Here is an 18,469-nt window from a genome sequence, read left to right as displayed (position 1 = left end):
TTGCTTCGTTGTTGATTGTAGAGAGGACATTCACATAGTAGGTGCATTATTGTTAGTGTCGTATTACACGTTTCACATCGCGGCGGTTCGCACTTTTTAATTAAGTAATCATGCGTTAACCTAGTATGTCCGAGTCTGAGGCGCGTTACTATTATTTCTTGGCTTCTTGACTTAGGTAACACATTCCATGCGTCTATGCTGGGTTTCACTTGTTTTAATTTTGAATTTGACACATTCCGTTTATTTTTCCACGCACTTAAGATTGATTTTTTATATAAGCTTTTATATCCGTTGATACTAATGTGTTTACGATCTCGGAAACGTCACTCACTATCGCGTCTTTCGCACTATGGTCAGCAGTTTCGTTGCCTTTTATTCCTGTATGGGATGGGATCCAGATGAAATTTATCTCATTATGATTGATATAAGCCTGAATAAGGACTGTTTTAATTTTTTTTTTAAAGCGGGTTTTTTGGATACAGTTGTCGGATGCTTTGTATGGCACTAAGTGAGTCTGTTAAGATAATATATTTGGAGTTTGTTGTCAGATTGATTAGTTCTATGGCGCGATAGAGAGCATACAGTTCAGCTGTATAGATAGTACTAACATTAGATAGTTTGAATTAAAGGACCTTCTCTGGAGTTACTACAGACGCTCCCACACCTGCGGATGATTTTGAACCATCAGTGTATATCTGGGTATGATTTTTATAACGACTAATGATTTTTCTAAAATGGGAAATAATTAGATCAGGATTAGTGGAGTTTTTATCAAATGACGTAAGTTCAAAGTTATATGATGGTATGTTTTGAATCCAAGGTAGATTATGATCATATGTGTATGGAAGACATTCAGGTATGACAATATCAAACAGATTCTAATGGTCTTTTATTCTTTTATAGAAAGGTTTATAAGAACGGTGATTTGCATTAAGGTTTGGGTAAGTATCAGTTAAAGTATTTCTATAGACAGGATTTTTTGCATTATCTTTAATTTTTGTTGCATATGTTAGACTAAGGTAAGCTCTTCTATCATATAACGACAATTCATTTGCTTCGCAAAGTAAACTTTCAATCGGTGTTGTACAAAAGGCTCCCAGGCATATTCTGAGTGCTGTGTCATGAATAGTATCGAGCTTTTTAAGTACTGATTTGATGCTGAGTCGTAAGCTATAGCCGCGTAGTCTAGCTGTGATCGTATCATAGTTCTGTATATAATTAGCAATGTACTCCTGTCTGAACCCCAATTCTTGTGTGCTAGAATTTTTAGTAAATTTAATCTTCTGTAACATTTACATGCTAGATTATTGATATGTTCTTTCCAATTCAACTTTCTGTCAAAAGTAACTCCTAGCAATTTTAGCGAATCTTTTTGTTGTAGTGATTGGTTGTATAGATATAATGAGATTGGTGTACTAACTTTGTTTTTAGAAAATACTATATATTTAGTTTTAGTTGTTGAAAAGATAAATCCAGTTTCCTTTGACCATTTGTCAATATCTAAAAAGAAACTCTGTGCAAGTTGTGAGAGGTTGTTTAAGTTTTTGCTTTGACCAAATATTTCCTAGATTTTGTTCGTAGCTGTTGTGCAATATTTGTTTCATCGTAAAAACCAGATCAATTGTAGACCTTTCTCTTCTTAACCCTCTGACACTTTTACCCCATGACCGATCAACAATACAAATATGCTTTACAATATCGATTTTTCTGACCAGTGCACCTTTATATTGAATAGCGAAATAGATACTCATAACTGTTAATCCACTAAATTTTGGAAGACCATATTGTTGGAATTACTTACCTGGAATTATTATCAAATACTATTAACTCTATGATCATGAATTTTAAAAGACGATAACCTGTGACAGAATCAGATAATGTTTCAGCAGGATGATGCACCGCCTCAATATGCTTTTCAGGTTCGTGAGTTGTTAAAAGAGCCAACTAGATCTAGAGATTTTAATCGTTTGGGTTTTTTCCTCCGGGGGTTATCTAAAATCAACTGTTTGTTGTACGATAGTCCGAATGCCGGAGAATGGCGCCTGAGGTATTAAACGTAAGATCTCGGTTGAAATCCATTATTATAAATATAAATTAGTAGAGGTCGTTTCGAAAAATATATTTACTAGTTTAAATCTGTTTGGGCTTTTACTTATTTTTAATTGTTTTAAATATTAAAACGCGATTCGTCCGTAACCGATCGATCGATTTTAAAAAATTAAAACGGTTGTGGAAGTAATAAAAACCTCTTTTAAATTATGGGTTATTTGATCCCTCGTCCTTTTTAAAAATTTGTAAAAGGTCGCAATCCCCAGCACAGAATTAAAGTGTTTTCTCGTAAAAAAGGACAAGATTTTCTTTGCATAACAAAGTAAAGACAAAACCATTACCACTGCGTCCTTATTAAAGAGGATATATTTTCTCATTCAGTGCGCTGCCTTATCAATACTCAATCACTATCACTGTCTTGAAGAATGGCTGATGCAATGCGGTATGTTATATTAGTATTGGAACATTCAGTAAACAACATCTGTATTACATTTTTTTCCTATTTCATTATATTCTTTTACGCCATCTGGGTCACGGATCCTTCCCTTTTTTATCCAAATAATAATATAGAAAAAAAAATGAATGAGAAAATTCTTGTTAAACGAAGAGATATCCCGTCTTCGTGCAAGTGGCGCATTTTTTCGTAATAAAGGCTGGCATCATAAAATGGTTTCCAGAACAGTCGGAAGAGATAGGGTGGAAAAGTTGAGATAATAAAAATAATTCACTTAATATCGTGATAAAATCTTTATGGGGAAATTATGCATAACAATAAAATTCATCACGGCTTTCATTCTTTAGGAAAATTTATGAAAGGCCATTCTGGGTGTTGTCGTGTCATCATGAAAATATAATGAAGTAGATACTATAAGATTTAAGCAAATTATATGTTATAAAAATATGATTTTTTTTACTCTTATGTCATTCATCCAGCATTCACTCTTTTTATGGCTCATGTCAAATATCTACTAAACTTTTTATATATAAAGTTAAAACGAGCTTTTTCAATTCTAACTTTTATTTTGACGGTGTAGTCGTTAATTGTCATTTTTACCCATCTTACTATTTTTTCTGGCACTTGAAACTCTTTTAGCGTTTCTATTATTTTATTTCTATCTATTGTATCGTAAGCGGCTTTTTAATCAATGAAAAGTACTTGTGCTAAAATGTTGTATTCATAGCAATTGATCAGGATTTTTTTTAGCATAAAAATTTAATCGGTTGTTGATCTTTCCTTGCGAAATCCTCCCTGGAATTCCCCAAGATTCTTCTCTACATATATTTCTAATCAATTAATATTGCAAGCACTTTACGTATTACCTCTAACAAGGATATTTACCTATCTATAGTTTACGCATTCAGTTCTTTCAGTCATATAGCTTACGCATTCAGTCATTTTAAACAGCATCCAGGAAACATTAGATGCAAAACTAATCCCACAATAATCAGGCTTCAGAACAGGTAAATCATGCACAGGCTAAGTGCTGAACCTAACAGAATACATACAGGAGAGATTTGAGCAGAAAGAGATAGTGGGAGTAGCCTTATAAACCTCACATCGGCCTATGATACGATAAACCACAGAACCTTGCTAACTAAGATCTATAACACTATGCTTGACTATGACCTGGTAAATATCATTAGATCACTGTTGACGTTTATAGACGTTTTTACGGTGTGCTAAATGGAAAGAAGAGCAGATGGAGAACCCAAAAAAATGGCCTACCTCAAGGAAGCGTTCTGGCGCCGTCCTTATTTAACATCTACACCAACGACTAACCAATGCACCCTCAGACTAAGAGTTTTGTCTACGCTGACGACCTTGGTATAGTCGTAAAGGGGAAAACACTCACCCAACTAGAGTCGACAATGGAAAAAGCTTTAAACATGATGTCAACTTACTACAAACAAAACTCATTAAAGCCAAACCCTACTAAAACCCAAGTATGTGCATTCCATCTCAACAACCAACTGGCCCATATAAAACTGAATGTTTCTTGGGAGCGACAACTGTTAGAACATACTGATAGTCCCAAATATCTTGGAGTAATACTAGACCGATCACTAACGTATAAATTCCACTGGTAGAGCACAAGACAAAAGGTTTCTACGAGAAACAACTTTCCCGGAAACTTGTACGGAGCAAGTGGGGTGCAAACCACCAGGTCTTGAAGACAACAGCAGAAGTCTTATTTTTCTCAACAGGGGAATATGCTTGTCCTGTCTGAGGTAGATCTAGACACGCCCAACAAGTCACCACGGCATTAAATGAAACATGTAGAATAATTACCGGTTGTATGAAGCCTACCCCTCTACCCCTACTGTACCGGGTAGCTAGATCCGCATTACCAGACGACCGTAGATGCGTCTCATAATATGTGAAAAAGTTCAGGCAAATTTTTGATGAAAGGCACCAATTATACTGGTTTGACGAAACGCCAGGAATCAGCCGACTTATATTAAGGAAAAGGTTTATGAGAAATGTCAGCGTCGAACCACCCGAACTGTTCCCCCTACATCCAGAACGACCTAATGGAACTAACCTGGACTGGAGAACCTGGCGGACACTCAATCGCATACGCACAGGTGTTGCCCCTGTTAAACAGAACCTCATTAAATGGGACATCAAGACAGACAGCGACGCACTTTGTGATTGTGGGGAAATACAGAACATGGAGCACCTGAGAGTATGCAGACTTTGCCCATCACAGTGCACCCTCGATGATTTATGTCTCGCAAATACAAAGGGTGTAGGCGTAGCCCGATATTGGGCAGAAAAACTGTAGTCGGATCCAGACACGAAAAAGTAAAGTAAGCATTTAGTTCTGTCACCCTTTTTGTGTATAGGAATTTTAATGGACTTATTCCATTCTTAAGGGATTTCTTCGGCATCCCACACTTCTAGTCTTAGCTCACTAAATTGGTATATTAAAGCCTCTTCTCCATATTTTAAATTCTCTGCCACAATGCCGCTCTTTCCGGAGCTTTTTTGATTTTTCATATCTTTTATTATTTCTTCAGATTCTTCTCTTGGGCTTTGTTATTTCTTTTATTACTATTTGGGGTTAAGAAATATTATAATTTTCTTCACCAGTCACTCCGTCTAAAACGCTTTACTTTATCTTCCATATTCTTTCTTTTCCGCGCCCTTAGGATGTTAGAATAGAAATATTGTACAATTGGTACAAAAAAATTGTACAATTTTATGGACAAAGCTTATAAAAGGTAAATAATAATAATAATAATAACAATAAAAATTTACTAAAATTACGTAAAGCGTTAATATCATAGATATATCATAGATCACAAAATAAAATATACAATACATTGCAAAATTTAACTAGGTATATTGCAAATTGCATAATAAAACCTTACGAACTAGTTTACGAATAAGTTTAAGCTGCTGTATGTGATACCCAAATATATATAAAAAATTTGTTGCTTGTACCTAAACGTACTGTACATTCTTAATTATTCGTTAAGAAACTGTTCCACTGAATAATAATGTCTTTCAGATAGATAGGCTTTTGTCAATTTACGGAACTTAAGGAAAGAAGTTGTAGATTTAAGTTGCAAAGGGAGATGGTTGTATAATTTGTTTGCCGAATATAATATAGATTTCTTTACTAACTCAGTGGATGGGATCGGTAAATACACATCAAATCTTAAATTTCTGGTGGAGTAGTCATGACTAGGTCTTACTCGAACATAGAAAAGTATGTTATTTTTGAAGATGCTAGATTCATTTCCTTCGAAACAGATCTTATTGCATAGCAGGCTGTGGCTAGTTTCTTACTTAACAAATCGATATGAAGGGACCGTTTAAGGTCGCTGTCTATAAAAATACCAAGAAATTTTACAGAATCAATTTTACTGATCTGGCTGTTATTAAAAAGCAAGGGTTGAAGAGCTCCTTTATAGTATAATGCTATTGTCTTATCCACCTTAAAAGAGAGTAAATTAGAGTCGGACCAGCTTTTGATTTAAAGTAGATCAGAAGTTATAATTGCATGAAAAGTTGCAATATTAGAGTTCTTCCAGGTAATACTGGTATCACCAGTAAAAAGAAAAATTTCTCCATCGATTTTTAAGTTAGTGATGTCATTTATAAAGATAAGGAAGAGTAGAGGAACCAGTACTGAACCTTGCGGTACTCCACATACAATGCTTTTGTGATCAGAGTCAGTATCATTTGCTCTAAGTAGTTGTTTCCTATTCCTCAAGTAAGATTGGAACCAATTCAAATAAATACCTCAAATTCTGTAGAAATTTAGTTTTTTTATCAAAATGTCGTGATATTCACAATTAAAAGCTTTGGCAAAGTCACAGAAAACAATGGCAGTATAAAGATTATTGTTTAGTGCTTGATAGACCTCATGTAATACAGAAAACATAGCATCGCTGGTACATTTTTTAGATAAAAAGCCGAACTTTCTTTACTTTCTTTACTTTTTTTTGTTGTTCGGCATAACTTTCTAGGTCGTCTTGTTTTTGCCCTCGCAAACTTTTTAATCTCAAATCTGACCTTTTTTTATCTCTATTTTACATTCGTCATCGAACCAGTGGTTTTTTTCTAAATCTTTTTGTTCTTGGTATGTTCTTCGACGTTGCTTCCTCTATAGTGTTTGTATATTCCAGAACTTTTGTTGTATGTTACTCACCGTAGCACTATTTTGTTTTGCGTAGGTTTCTTGTATATCCTTTTGATAATCCTGCACTACCTCAAAGTTTTGCAATTTTTTGTAAATTTGCAATTTGCAATTTGAATTTCTCTTGTATAAAGATGTGGTCTATTTGATTAGTTTTATTTGATCACGGAATTTTCCATGTTCCTTTGTATATATTTTTTCTCCTGAAATGCGTACTCATTATTTTCATCCCGTTTACAATTGCGAATGTAATCAATCTTTGGCCATTATCATTTGTATTGATATGTTTACTTTCGCGCCCTGTTATCTTTTTATATATGTGTTCTCTTCCGACCTTTACATTGGCGTAGCCTATAACAATTTTAATATCTTGTCTAGGCATTTCTTCAGACAATGACTCTAATTCGCCATAAAATTTATCTTTCACTTCTTCTCCTTTTTCTTCTATTGGAGCATGTATATTTATCAGCGATATCATGTTTTTTTCCTTTAATTCTAATTGCACACATTCTGTCAGATTTTGCTACGAATCATTTTACCTGCTCCACGTCTTCAGGTACCAGAAAATCCACTCCGAAATTCCCTTTATCGGCTCCACTTAAACGTGTAAACGTATATGGAGTAATCTTTTCAATGTTGTTTCCAGTCAAATGTGTTTCTTGTATTGCTCAGATGTGTATTTTATATTTTTTAAGTTCTTCTATTATGTTAATTAATGCTCCATCTTTGTATACTCCTCGTGCATTTCATGTGCAATATTTAGGTCTTCTTCTTCAAGTGCCCTGTCCGTTGCGAACGTTGGCTATTAACATGGCAATTCTGATCTTGTTTGCGGCGCTTCTGAATAGTTCGACCGATGTGAGCCCGAACCACTTCCTCAGATTTTGGAGCCACGAGTGTCTTCTCCTGCCTGGCTCTCGCTTACTGTCTATTTTTCCCTGGACAATCAATTGCAGCAGACGGTACTTATCGTGTCTCAATATGTGGCCTAGATATTCAAGCTTTCTTTGTTTAATTGTATTCACGATTTCTTTCTCCTTTCCGATTCTTTGGATTACCTCTATGTTGGTGACATGTTCGGTCCAGGATATACGAAGAATGCGTCGGTACACCCATATTTCGAATGCTTCTAGTTTTCTCGTGAGCGTCTCCGTCAGCATCCAGGTCTCCACACCACAGTAAGATCGGAAAAATGTAGCATTTTACTAGATGTAGTTTTAGGGGAAGAGACAAATCCCTGCTTATGAGGAGCTTTTTCATATTGCTAAATGCTGCTCTAGCTCGTTCTATTCTCACCTTAATTTCTGTGGCCTGTTCCCATTTTGCATTTACGTTGGTGCCAAGGTACACATAAGATTCTACATGGTCAATTAGTAGGTTACTTATCCGTAACTGTCGAGCAGGCTGTTGCTTCCTGCTTATCAGCATCCACTTTGTCTTGTCTTTTAAGTTGAGGCTCAGGCCGTATTCCTCACTAACTGAATAAATTCTTTCCATTACCTGCTGTAATTCGTCTATGGTACTGGCAAGGATCACCGTGTCGTCGGCATATCTTATATTGTTTGTTAACTCGCCGTTTATTTTTATGCCCTCATTTGCATTTTCCATACATTGGTTAAATATTTCTTCGGAATAAATATTGAATAGGAGTGGGGATAATATACACCCCTGACGGACACCTCTTTTGATCTGCACACTTTCAGTGAGTTCGTTGCCAATTTTTGCTCTTGCTGTTTGACCCCAGTATAGGTTTGCCACAATTCGAATGTCCTTGTCGTCAATACCTGTCTTTCGCAGAATATCTATCAATTGTTCATTGATAGAATTGACATTGTCAAATGCTTTTTTAAAATCCAAAAAGCACAAATACACGTCCTTATCAACGTCTCTACACCGCTGTATAAGCACCTGGAGAGCGAAAATTGCTTCTCTAGTTCCAAGTGCTTTCCGAAAGCCAAACTGCGATCTATCAATATTTGACTCACATTTATCATATATTCTTCTATGAATGATCTTAGTGAACGCTTTAGTGACATGATTGATCAAGCTTATAAGCCGGTAGTCATCACAGATCTGGGCATTTGGTTTCTTTGGGATTGTAATAAATGTTGACTGCAGCCAGTTCTCCGGGATTTTACCGCTATTATATGTTGTTAAAAAGTTCAACTAGATTATCAAGGAACTGTTTGTCTGATTTACATAGGATCTTTCCTATTTATAATAATAATATAATATGTAATATTTAGGTACGTATTCTTATTTTTTGTTTGGCTATTTATGTTCAAACTCATTTTCCTGATCGTTGCCAGGGTCCGTCGGCAATATGGATCGTCTTTTCTTTTTTCCACTACTATATGCCGTTTTTTAGGTTCACATTTCTAGAATTTTCTCGTTTGAAAGTACCATTTCCGGCCCATTTTTATTTTATGCCATCCAAAGTTAGTTTTTTGTACCCTATCTTCACGTTTTTACCTTCAGCTCTTGCAGCTTCAGCTTCAGCAGCTGGCCTTTATTTATAATTTCCTGCCTGATGTGTCTTTCCTTTTCGGTTAGATCATCGTTGATAAAGATCTTTTTTTCCAGTAAGAAATCTAAGTTTGTTTTTTATTTCATTGCCGTTGTTTTTGGTCATAATCCTTCATTTGTATCAGACATATATTGTTTTTTAGCTTTAATGCAGATTCTATTTCAACATTCACTTTTATCTGCTTTTATATAAAATCTTTTATGTTATTTTTTATGAGTGTTTCATCTGTTGCGACTATTGATAGACCCGTAATTACTATGTTATTTCTTTTCGTCTGTTTTTCAATTGTTTCTACTTTGTTTTCATCCTGGGTTAATTTGTCTTTTATTTCTTTCAATTCTTGCTTTATCTTAATATTTTTTTTATTGCTATTATCTCTTCTCTATATTCCTTATTTTCATTGCTGATTTCTTTCAGTTCTCTTATCATCTTCTTGAACATACACAGAACGTCGTCCTCATCCTGTGAATCTTCTTTACTAGGTTTTCTTTTGCTTGAGGTTTTGGCAGTTTTGTTGCTCTGCGGGAAAGGTGAAGTTGACCCTCTATCTTTTCTTTTCTTGCCTTCTGACGCGTTATCATCACTGTCAGTTTGCAACATAACTGTTTCTAAAGACTGCGAAAGAAACTAGGCCCGCTTCAGCCGCTCAAAAATCCCTTTCCCATCAGTCTTCAGTTAGCAGAATTATTTTTAACTTAGCAAAACATATCAAAACTAACGGACAGGGTTCCACCAATATGACTGTTTCGAATTGTAAATAACCTTACTTTTATTACTTCAAACACTAGTTTTTTACTGAAAACGAGTTTTTTTTTGAGAAATTTCTCACTGCTCTATTACGAAGCCTTTTTAACATGTGTACACAAACCGTAAATTATTTTTCGCTACTAATCGCGATATTTGGGATTTTAGTAGGAGAAAAATAAATTTACTTTTGTCTGCTTAGTACACTGTTGCCAATCAATACAGTGTTATAAGCATACATAAAATACTATTAATTAAAACCCCATTGCCTTTAATTCCTGCCTTTTTAAATGTTTAACACTGTTGCTTTAGCTGAATAAACATTGAGAACATAACTGTGGTGTTTGGGAGACATATGATAACTCCAAAATGCATGTTTTTCGGTAGGACAATTTTAACATTCAAGAAGGTTTCTTAAATCGAACGCAATAAAATAAAAAACCAAATATATTTCATTAAATACTTTATTAAGTGCTATAACAGATGTAATAAACGAAATATGTTTTAACATTTCTGTTTTTGATATAATGGCACATATCATATTTGTATTAAAAATATGATAACGACTGACGAAAAACTAAAACGATGGGAAGAGTATATGGAAGAGCTCTTCGACGACGAAAGAGGAAACCCAAAAGACTTGTCTTTTGAGGACAGAGAAACAAGTGCAGAAATTACAAAGGAAGAAATAATGTATGCACTAAAGAACACCAGAAACGGAAAAAGCCCGGGGCCAGATCAACTGCCTATTGATATCCTTAAAATAATAGAAAATGAGTACATTGATGTCCTCTTAAAGCTTTTTAATAAAATTTATCAATCGGGTGACATACCCAACGAATGGTTGACCTCAACATTCATTTGTCTCCCAAAAAAGAAAAATGCTAGAGAATGCACCGACCACCGTACCATAAGCCTGATGTCTCACACACTTAAATTGTTTTTAAAGATCATTCATAAACGCATTTACAAAACACTTGATATGGATATTGAAGAAACTCAATTTGGATTCCGTAATGGCGTAGGTACCCGTGAAGCTCTATTTGCATTCAACGTACTAATCCAGAGATGCTTGGATGTGAACCAAGATATGTACGTCTGTTTCATAGACTACAACAAAGCTTTCGACAAAGTCCGCCACAAAGAGCTAATGGACATCCTCAAAACAAAACAAATACAACACAATGACCTTCGAATTATAACAAATCTATATTATAAACAGCAGGCACAAGTACGCATTAAGGAACACAAATCAGAAGAGTTCGAAGTTAAAAGAGGAGTGCGACAGGGGTGTGTATTGTCACCACTACTATTCAATGCATACTCTGAAGAAATTATGAAAAGAGCTCTTGAGGGAGAAACAGCAGGAATCAAGGTCAATGGAACACCAATTAACAACATTAGATATGCGGACGATACTATCATTATAACAGACAACCTCCGAGACCTCCAAAAGCTAATGAACAAGATAGTTGAGTATGGAGAGGAATATGGATTATCAATAAACACCAAGAAAACCAAATTTATGAGGATATCAAAAACCCAAAATAATGGTGAAAGCCTGACAATTAACGGTAGTGCTTTAGAACAAGTTGGAAACTACCACTATCTTGACACAATAATTAATCACACAAACGATTACTCCAAAGAAATCAAAGTTCGAATAGAGAAAGCACGTATAAACTTCAATAAAATGAGAAAGGTACTTTGTGCAAGAGAACTGAAATTGGACTTGAGAGTTAGGCTGGCAAGGTGCTATATTTTCTCGACTCTGCTTTATGGGATAGAAGCATGGACACTTAACGACTGCTAAAAAGTTGGAAGCATTTGAAATGTGGGTGTATAGAAGAATCTTGAAGATATTATGGACCGAGCATGTAACAAACAACGAAGTCATGAGAAGAATCAACAAAAGAATGGAAGTATTGGAAACCATCAAGACACGAAAGCTGCAATACCTGGGGCATGTTATGCGTAATGAGAGATACAACCTACTTCAATTGATTATACAAGGGAAAATCCAGGGCAAGAGAAGTGTAGGAAGAAGAAGAATCTCATGGTTGCGTAACTTGAGGGAATGGTACGGATGCACATCAATTGAACTATTCAGAGCAGCAGCATCTAAGATCAGAATAGCCATGATGATTGCCAACCTCCGTCGCGGAGATGGCACGTGAAGAAGAAGATCAAAAATATAGAGATTTAAAAAGTATTTTAATGGAGATAACGGTCAAAGAAGAGAAAACTTAAACTATTATTGGTCAATTTCTTTGTATTGGAAAACAGTGCTGTGGAAATATATGGTTTTACTTTTACCAAATTAAAATTTACGCGTCGAAATTCTCATCACTGTCGCTTGTATATTGTGTGGTACTGGTTTGAGTGTGTTTAAGCGAATGGTAAAATCGATGATAGATTGGATCTATAAAGGGTAGTAGGTCGAGAATATCTTTATATTTTAAATAGTCTATGGGTAGAGGATCATTATAAGCTGGAAGTATCTGAATATTAGACATGGAAGTTGACCTGCCTCTTCTTAGCATAGACATTAAACCAAACGGTTCATTGGGATCTAATGTCTATTTGAAGCCTATATCAGTATCCTTTTTGTAATTTAGCCAAAATACGCTGTTCCAAACAAAAGAATTTTTATCTTTATCAACATTTCTTTTCATAAAATGCGTTGTTAGAAGTTTGGAAAATCCGAAAAAGTCAGTTTGTTTCATAATTTTTACGTCAAAACGATGTCTCGTCATTTTAATTACTGATGCCCAGTCCTGTGGAACTGAAATTGTGGCGTTTCTTTTTTTCACAAATCTCTCTATGGTAGCATGGTCTGTATCACATTCTAAATGAGTATGACCAGGAAATAGGAACTTATGATGAATTTCTTTTAAAGTTTCCTTTTCTTCAAGTGCTTTTAAAGACATAATCGGTAATATATTATTTCGATTTTGACCTGGGCACGTATCAGAATAAAGGACTAGTTTTTCTACCTGTTCTGGCAAGTCTTTAATAAACTGAAATAAGCAAGATGCGATCTCATCAGTTCCTCGTTGAGCTATACCTTCGTGCCACATATAACAATATGTCCGTTTTGCGGTGATATTGCGGATCGTCAAATTGAAAGTCCATAACTTTCTTTTATAGAAAGCTACACTAGATGTCAAATGAGGTGTAGCCAAACACTTCTGCAAATCAAATGCAACTACTACAAGCTTGCCTAAGCTTCGTATACTTTCTTCTTTGTCGCCTTGTTTTGTTGTATACTGAAAGGAAGCCTTATCTTGGTGTTGTTGGCGTTCATTTTCTAATCTTTGTTTTTCTTTTTCGGAGGCACAGCTTTTTATTTTCAGAAATAATGAATCACAGATTTTGCAAGTGTCATTAGATGGCTTCTTAAACTTTAAATTGAGATTTTTAAATAAGTTTCGAAAAACACTTAAACTCAAGGGGGCGTCAGTTGCATTAGATTTTGTGTCATTGAATTTTTTTTATATAGCTTATATAAGATTTGTAAATTTAATTCTTGTCCTGAATACTGCTTTGAAGTGTGACTTCTACTGTAGTGGCTTTCATATTTTGGAAATGTATTAATAAAATTTCAAGAAAATGAGATATCTGCTTTTGATCGCTTGTTACCTGAAGGCTGTATACCTCTTAAATCGGACTTAAGTATGATAGAAGCAGGAGCTGCTTTCTTTTTTTTAACAACGTCATCTAAGAAACCGCTCGTTTCGCCAAATACTTTCAAAAAGCAACATTTAAAGATATTACCATCCATATCCGCCAACAATCGCCTATTTTTGACTGAGTTACCACGCCGTGTTCTTTCTTTAGGTTTTACTGTTATTAAACTAGCCAAATAACGTTTCTGTGTATCCCTAGTTGCCAAGTTTCGGTAAGGTATGTATTCCTTACCCTTTCTTTTTTTATCAGAACCACCTTTTTTTAATTTCCGTTGCATTGAACCCTGGCCCTGTTTTCTTTTTTTTTTGTAGTTATTTGCGCCAAAGGAAAGTGATCATCTAACTCGTTTTGAGGGTCTTCGGAATCCGCTTTTCCATGTCCATGTTCAGAATCTGATGGTTCCCACAAATCGCTAGATTCAGAACTAAAATCATCACCAGGAGTTACTTCAGAAGCTAATTCAGCAGATGTGTAACAAAATAGCCATCGATAGACCTTAACACTAACACAATGCAATCGACACGTTCGTGAATACGACCAAATGCTCATGAATAATTATGATAAGTACAGAACAACGAAAAGAAAAGTTTGATATATTCATGTTATTTACCACTTACATAAAAAAACTTACAGAAAATGCTACTTAAATATAATATTTATTTGAATCAAAGATGTTAAGTGGAACATAGCATAAAATTGCCAAAATAATTTGCATATTATTTGATATAATTATGATAAGTATCAATTATCACATATGGACCAAAATGTTTTACCAAGAGAATGTGCATATTATTTGATTTAGACATGATAAGTACCAATTATGATATATGAACCAAAACGTTATTGTCTAGTTTTATTTTCGGGTACATAATATAATATTTTAACAGGACCATACCAAACAAAATTTGAACAATAGGGACTTATCAATATTATACCAAGCTGTGGCACGTTTTCTAGATGTAATGGACATACCATAGTCAGATCAAACGAAAATAGATCAAAAAAAAATGCAGTGCAGGACTTAACAAAATTTTCGCTATTTTGGAGTTATCATGTTTCTCCCAAACACCACAGTATGTCAAATAATGTATTCCAACATTTAGATTCTATTAGAAAAAAGATCATATACATAAAATCATAAATAAAAAAAGTAATCTGGGGAAACACTCGTTTAGAAATAAAAATTAGCATGATTCAAAATTTTTCTCTAAAGTCGTCGGTGGAGTGTTTAGTGATAGGAGGAATAGTTGTGTATGGTTTCTTAAGCTTCTTAGTCGCCTTCCATAACGTCTGGTCATTTGCTGTAAGGTTTGTAATGTAATGTTCGAAGGTTTCGTTGTTTGCGGCTTTGATGGCTACTCCAAGTTGCCTACGTAGTAGGCACTAAGTACTTTCGAACTAGGAAAATGGGGTAGATTGTCTTAAAATTATCTAAGGAATCTGTGGTCTTCATATGTAAGAAGAATTTCTGGACACGTGTATATAATACTCCGAAAATGTCATTAAATTGTGACTCAATTTTTGACCCTAAAAAAATTTATCGAAGCGTTAGTCTATGACATGATAACTGAAACAAATGAAATATTAAACTAATTTCCACCAAGACCAGCATATAAGGATTACCGAAATTCTCCAGACGTTGTCATCTAAAATACTAGAAATGACAAATTCTGGTCTAGGTCTGGAAATAGAACGAATACATACTTCAGAAAATATTTTTAGATTAATTCCAGATAACTATCAGAGAACAGTACTTGCTCTTAGCCCTATTTCTTAAAACATTTTATTATTATTAGTCTGTTTACATTTCTGGAAGAAAGTAATAAGCAATGAATAAATAAAAAATTTAAAAAAATCTTTAGTCATAACCTAGCCTTTTTTTCATCGTGCATTTTTAATTTCCTCTTTTTGTTTTTAAAATTATTTGTTTTAATTAGTTTATCTTTCTATTTGTTTCAGAAGCCAACGAGACGATACAGTAACATCGGCGGCGATTCCGGCCGTCGTACCGAGAGGAAACAAAAACGCCATCATGAATAGCATAGCGGACTCGTATCTGGCACATAAGGATAAGAAGCACAAGAAATACCACAAAGTTAAGAAAAGTTACCCGAAGAAATTCCGTAAGTTTCGCAACCTTTTATTTATCTACAATTGCGGTAAATGAGTTTCATTTTGTTGTTTCCCGTCGAGATAACAAAGGATGTTATGTCAGATGGCTCTAAGCGGGATTTTCTTGTTTCACGAATGACAATAATGAACATGGAAGGAGACGCTTTGGTCCGGGAAGGAAAATGTGCAATGTTTTTTGTTTAAAGCTTGAGAATATTTTAATTATACATGAATTTGACATCCGAACAAATATTATACTTGCAGCTTTCTTTGATACAAAAAGACAGAAATAAATTATTGTCTTCTCAAGACAATTTGAGACATAATAGATCCTTAGCATCAACATAAAAACTTTCTTATAAATAGAGTAGATTAAGACAAGTTATCAGACAGGCACTGGGATGGCAAATTACTTATTAAATTACTGGCCAACAACAATCATTTTACAACATTTTGAACACTTGATTAGGAACACTATAATTTAGCATTGTAGTAAGCTTTTAACCATTATGTTTAAATTTAGTTGTACGGAGTTTAAATTAAAAAAAATATTGAGACGATTAGGCGCTTCTAGTCCTTTGTTTTATCTTTTTAAGATATTCCTGACTACATAAAATAAAAATTATTGTATACGATTGAAGTGATATTGAAGTGGAGATTTCAGTAAAGGTAAAATGTAATGGGATGTCTCGCAAACAGGAAAGGCAAATAAAAAAGGTATATCGATGAAACGCAACCCTAAATACGTATTTCTGACTATTTGGTCGTCATCAGTGCGGTGCAGCCAAGTTAAAAAAGAAGCATGTTAACTTGGGAAAGAATCATTACAGGAGCAACGCGACCAATTTGTGACAATAGAGTTAGAGGACCCTCATGGTTTCTAGGGCAACAACTAACATAAACACGGAGTAAACTACAGCTACTTGAGGATAAAAATGCTAAACGTTAAAACGTGTAACACAAATATATAATAAAAGGTGGCGAGTTAATAATAAGGTAAAATGTAATGGCATGACTCACAAAATGAAAAACAAAAAACAAAATAGGTATATCGATGGAAGGCAACCCTAAATACATGTTTCTGACTATTTGGTCGTCATCAGTACGGTGCAGTCAAGTTATAACAGAAGCATCTTAACTTGGGAAAGGATCACTGCAGAAACAATGCGACTAATTTTTACCAATAGAGTTAGAAGACCCTGATGGTTTCCAGGAGAACAACTAACAATAACGTAGCTTCCTCCGTGGTAGCAACGTATCTTGAAAATAAAATTATGCTTTGGAGGGTGAGAGGAATATATTTAGCGTAATTCCGAGAAATGCATTGGTCAATGAATTGTATGTATTCTTTGAAAAAGAAGGATTATTTTTTAATCATTTTTAAGATATTTGAAATGCTTTTTGCAGTGGGAAATAATTTGGCAAGCTTGAAATGCCCAGGTGATGATTTTTAAGGTAAATTGAGAGCACTGAGATTTGAGTTTCTAGAGTGGGCGTCCTAAGTTTGAACAACTAGAGAGATATTTTTTTTTGAAATGAGCCTTGTTTAGAGTATTACCGGCGATTACCCACCCAAAGATTGTGTTGAAAAGAGTAAAGAGATTATATCCTAATTTTATAAGACCGGGTTTAAGAATATTATAGTAAGAGTAGGCTCCTATTAAAATTTTAATATTGGATTTTTTATAAAAGTATTTCTCATCGAGAGTGAGATCTTTGCATATATTGAGTGTACTGGAGTTTATGTCGAATTATGGTAGTTGACAAGTTATTTTTGGACTGACTGAACAAATTCAAGTTAAGATTGCATTCGAAAGCAGGTAAATAAAATATGATCGTCGCCGTTGATTGCAAAGTGAAAGAGCTTTAGGAAATAGCACAAATTTGTAATTCCCTGCGAAAAGTTTCGGAATTAATTTTTTTCGAAATATATTAAGTTATAAAGGAAGTTTTGCTTCCAAGATCAGGTAGTACTTAAGGTTTATATGGGTTTTCCTGATTTATCGATTAAAACAACTTGAACAGTGTCTAAGAGATCTGAAGAATTTGTAAGAGCCTAATTTGTAGGTCAGTAGAGGGTATGGCATTTTTAGTGTAGTATGAGAGATCCGGAGAATTAGCAATTTGTGCTTAAGAATTCTCATCATTACGTGGACAGTAAGAATTATAACATTTATTTCTGTTGTACATTGTTTCTTTAAGCAGTATTTGTTTTTACGATTGGTAGGATGCTAACCTCGCCAATCACCTTCCACATTTTATCCGGGCTTTGGACCGACTGTGTTAACCGCAGAGCTACTCAATCCACCCCGTAAATTAACTAAGAAGTAAATTGGAGCTGAAAGGTTAGATAATAGAACAAGTGATGGAGTTTAAATATCTAGGCATCACATTATCTAGCTACGGAAATCTCGAAACTGAAGTGGAAGATTAAGTGAATAAAGCAAACAGAGCTGCAGGCTACCCGAATGAAAAAATATGGAGAAATAAAAATATCGGGAACGAAACAAAAGGCATAATTTAAACAATACCTGACACAGAGATGAAAAAAAGGATGTTAGAAACAGCAGAGATGAAAACAATTAGAAAAATTGTTGGTAAGACACTATAGGACAGAGCTAAAAGTCCAGATATACAACGTAGATGCAAGGTGGACAACATCAAGAACTTGGTAAGAAATAGAAGAGTAGAATGGAAG

General features: G+C 34.6%; 1 protein-coding gene across 1 annotated transcript in view; it reads left to right on the top strand.

Annotated features, from left to right (window-relative positions):
* The window catches only part of mspo (M-spondin), a 150,186-nt gene that overhangs the window by 110,980 nt on the left and 20,737 nt on the right, over window positions 1-18,469 (top strand). Inside the window, exon 6 of the mRNA XM_072528321.1 lies at window positions 15,619-15,782. Coding sequence (XP_072384422.1) covers window positions 15,619-15,782 — 164 coding nt within the window. The remainder of the gene's footprint in view (window positions 1-15,618; window positions 15,783-18,469) is intronic.

The sequence above is a fragment of the Diabrotica undecimpunctata genome, chromosome 4, assembly GCF_040954645.1.
Source record: "Diabrotica undecimpunctata isolate CICGRU chromosome 4, icDiaUnde3, whole genome shotgun sequence".
In the NCBI taxonomy this organism is placed as follows: Eukaryota; Metazoa; Arthropoda; class Insecta; order Coleoptera; family Chrysomelidae; genus Diabrotica; species Diabrotica undecimpunctata.
This window is presented reverse-complemented; position numbering and strand designations above follow the sequence as displayed.